General features: G+C 47.4%; 1 protein-coding gene across 1 annotated transcript; it reads left to right on the forward strand.

Annotated features, from left to right (window-relative positions):
• eif1b (eukaryotic translation initiation factor 1B) lies at positions 1–2,550 on the forward strand. The gene is made up of 4 exons (XM_023790580.2): positions 1–243; positions 1,159–1,322; positions 1,637–1,738; positions 2,305–2,550. Exons 1-4 carry the CDS (start codon positions 213–215, stop codon positions 2,347–2,349), a joined length of 342 nt encoding a protein of 113 aa, XP_023646348.1. The 5' UTR covers positions 1–212; the 3' UTR covers positions 2,350–2,550.
• Positions 2,551–2,826: the final 276 nt, after the last annotated feature.

The raw sequence follows: 2,826 nt of genomic DNA on the forward strand, positions 1-2,826 counted from the left end.
TCACGTTATATCTCCTAATGCGAGGAGCAAGCTGTGTCGGCCATTTTGCGAGAGAAAAATAGCTGGGACGGTTTGAGGTCCTTCGGTTTTGTTTTAAGTCCGTATTTTCGTCTTTAAAGATTTTTAAAGGGCTACCTACTGCTAACGCCAAAAGGCACGGCAGATAAGCGCCGGTAGATTTCATCTCCACACAGTTATCGTCCTAATATCGCATGTCCACTATCCAGAACCTCCAATCTTTCGGTAAGTGGGCCGCACGGGTGAGTTCTTAAGGCGGCTAGTCGGCGACTACACGGCGGTGCCTCTTCGGCGGATACCGCCACCCGGCTCAAAATGGCGTCTCGGCGACAGCTAGACGGAATAGTCTTTTTATTGCATCTTGTTTGTGGATATTTACTGTTCTAGTATTTTTTTTTAATGGTGACGCTGCGTCTTTTGAAGTCGAGAGGCATTTTTAGTGAACAGGGCGCGTCGACTCTGTCGCTGCTTCCTAAATGTAGGGATGTTTATCGATATTTGAGTTAAATCCGTGCACTTAGCGCGTTTGAAATTAGCATTTAATTTCCCCGTTGCGTTTCTATATTGTCTCTAGGAAAATTCTTCTGTCAAATAACGGGCTAGTTAGCCGGCTGTGGTCGGGAATCTTGAAGGTGCTAGGAACACAAAGCTGTCTTTGTATTCCCCCTCCCCCGGGTAGCTGGCCCATGCTCTCCTGCATCCGTCGACATGTAGTCGGTTGTTTGTCCTAGGAGGGGGGTGGGCTTTCCGGCAGAGACTGCAGCTCCTTGGCGTCTCTTGTCAATCCCCGTGGGGCCTCCGCCGTCGTAGCCAGTGATGCGATCGACAGCCACCGTTCAGGTTGTTAGGCCACGGTTTGAGGCCTATCCTCCCAATATGAACCCTATATAAGCTGTTAAAAAGAATGGCGATGTTGGAACGCTGACTCGTGCGTCCACTGGCATCCGCTTGGAAAACACCCAACATCTTCGCCTTTACCAATGGTCAACATGGTGTGGCCGTGGTTTATAGCGTGTAATGAGTGCCATTATGGATTTGTCTAGTATAACGATGAACACAACACGGGGGCGGGGGTACTTGAGGGGTCATATTTCCATGTTTGTTATGGTGACGGCAGTGTGGTGATCATCTCAATCCCAGATCCCTTTGCTGATGCAACCAAGGGTGACGACCTGCTCCCGGCCGGGACCGAGGATTACATCCACATAAGGATCCAGCAGCGGAACGGCCGCAAGACCCTGACTACCGTGCAAGGGATAGCCAATGACTACGACAAGAAGAAGCTTGTGAAGGCCTTCAAGAAGGTATTCACTCTCTTGTGGCTACAAACCACAGTCTGACAAACTCTAGGGAGTAGATTGATCAGTTTCCCAGCATTATGTTCAGGTGGAATTCACTAAAACCTCAGACATCCACAGTGCACTGGCTTTGTTCCTAATGTGCCTGATTTAACTCAGGGACTGGATACTGGTTCAAAATTCCTGTGTGTAATTCTGGTGTCCTGTGTTGCTAGGTGCCAAATGAAAACTGTATACCTGTTTAATGCCAAATTGTGAAGTTCAGTGTGACTATGGGGGTGAGAGGAAATTATGGGGCTGAGCTGGTGTCTGTTTTGCAGAAATTTGCCTGCAATGGCACTGTGATCGAGCACCCGGAGTACGGGGAAGTTATTCAGCTTCAGGGAGACCAGCGGAAAAATATCTGCCAGTTCTTGCTTGAGGTGAGTGTATGAGAACTCTCGGGCAGAATTAATGATTTGTTCGTGCTAATTTGAAAGGTGAGAATTGGTTCCTCCAGTGTGATAATTGTGAGACATTGTAGTTGGGCCTTGTTTGTCATGGTGTTTTGAACTCCTTCCAGCTCTGGGTGGTGTTGAAGAGACTCAACTGCATGTTGCATGCTGGGCTACTGTTGGCAGCACTTGTTTGCTAATCATGCTCCAGGCTGTATTAGTGATGGGCTAAGATCAACAGAACTTTCTGTGCAATGTTAAATTTTGCTTTAGATGGTGGATAGGTGGATAAAAAGTCCAAACTAATTAGGTGACTGGATCTCTTAATGGTATGCTGGGCCCCTTTGCATGAGATGGTGTGCATCATTCTGATGGGGTCAAAATTCCTGATGGGCCTTAAATTTGTGCTAGAGTTGATCCTAGTACAAGGCCAGGAGTGAGTCTAAATGACCGCTATACTTGCTGTTCCTTAGCGGCTATGCGGGACAGGGAGTCCTGGCTAGTGTGAGTTGTCGAAGGCTCGACTTCCCTCATGAGTTTTGTTGCTCTTGCAGGTCGGCATTGTCAAGGAGGAGCAGCTGAAGGTGCACGGGTTCTAAAGTGACACCGGAGCTGCCTGCACGTCAGCCCCTGTGAAGCTCTCAAAACAGTGAACAAAGTTTAGCAACATGTCTGACAGGATACATATGATGCATATAATTTTAGTCAGATCGTTTAATTTGAATTAAACTATGGCAAATGTGTGGATGTTTCTTTTTGGGAATTTTTAAATGAATAAAACAAACCTGAATGATAGGCAAGAGTTGCATGGAGATCAGTTCTTTCCCCTACATCTGAGTGGTAAGAGGCATCGGCCACTTAGTTGCTTGGGTAAGGTGCTTTCTGCTCTTGGAAGACTAGTGTGAATGTTACCGGTTGACTAGGCATTGGGTTGGGAATTCCTTGCTTTGACATGGTCCGCAGTGTTTCTATGCAATCGAACATCCTGCTGCTTTTTGGAGCCATGACCCCTCTGAGTTTGTGGTCACCCTCAGTCACATGGCATCTGCCCTGGTTTTGGTAGTGCTGTTGGCATG

The sequence above is a fragment of the Paramormyrops kingsleyae genome, chromosome 4 (genome assembly GCF_048594095.1).
Source record: "Paramormyrops kingsleyae isolate MSU_618 chromosome 4, PKINGS_0.4, whole genome shotgun sequence".
NCBI lineage: Eukaryota > Metazoa > Chordata > Actinopteri > Osteoglossiformes > Mormyridae > Paramormyrops > Paramormyrops kingsleyae.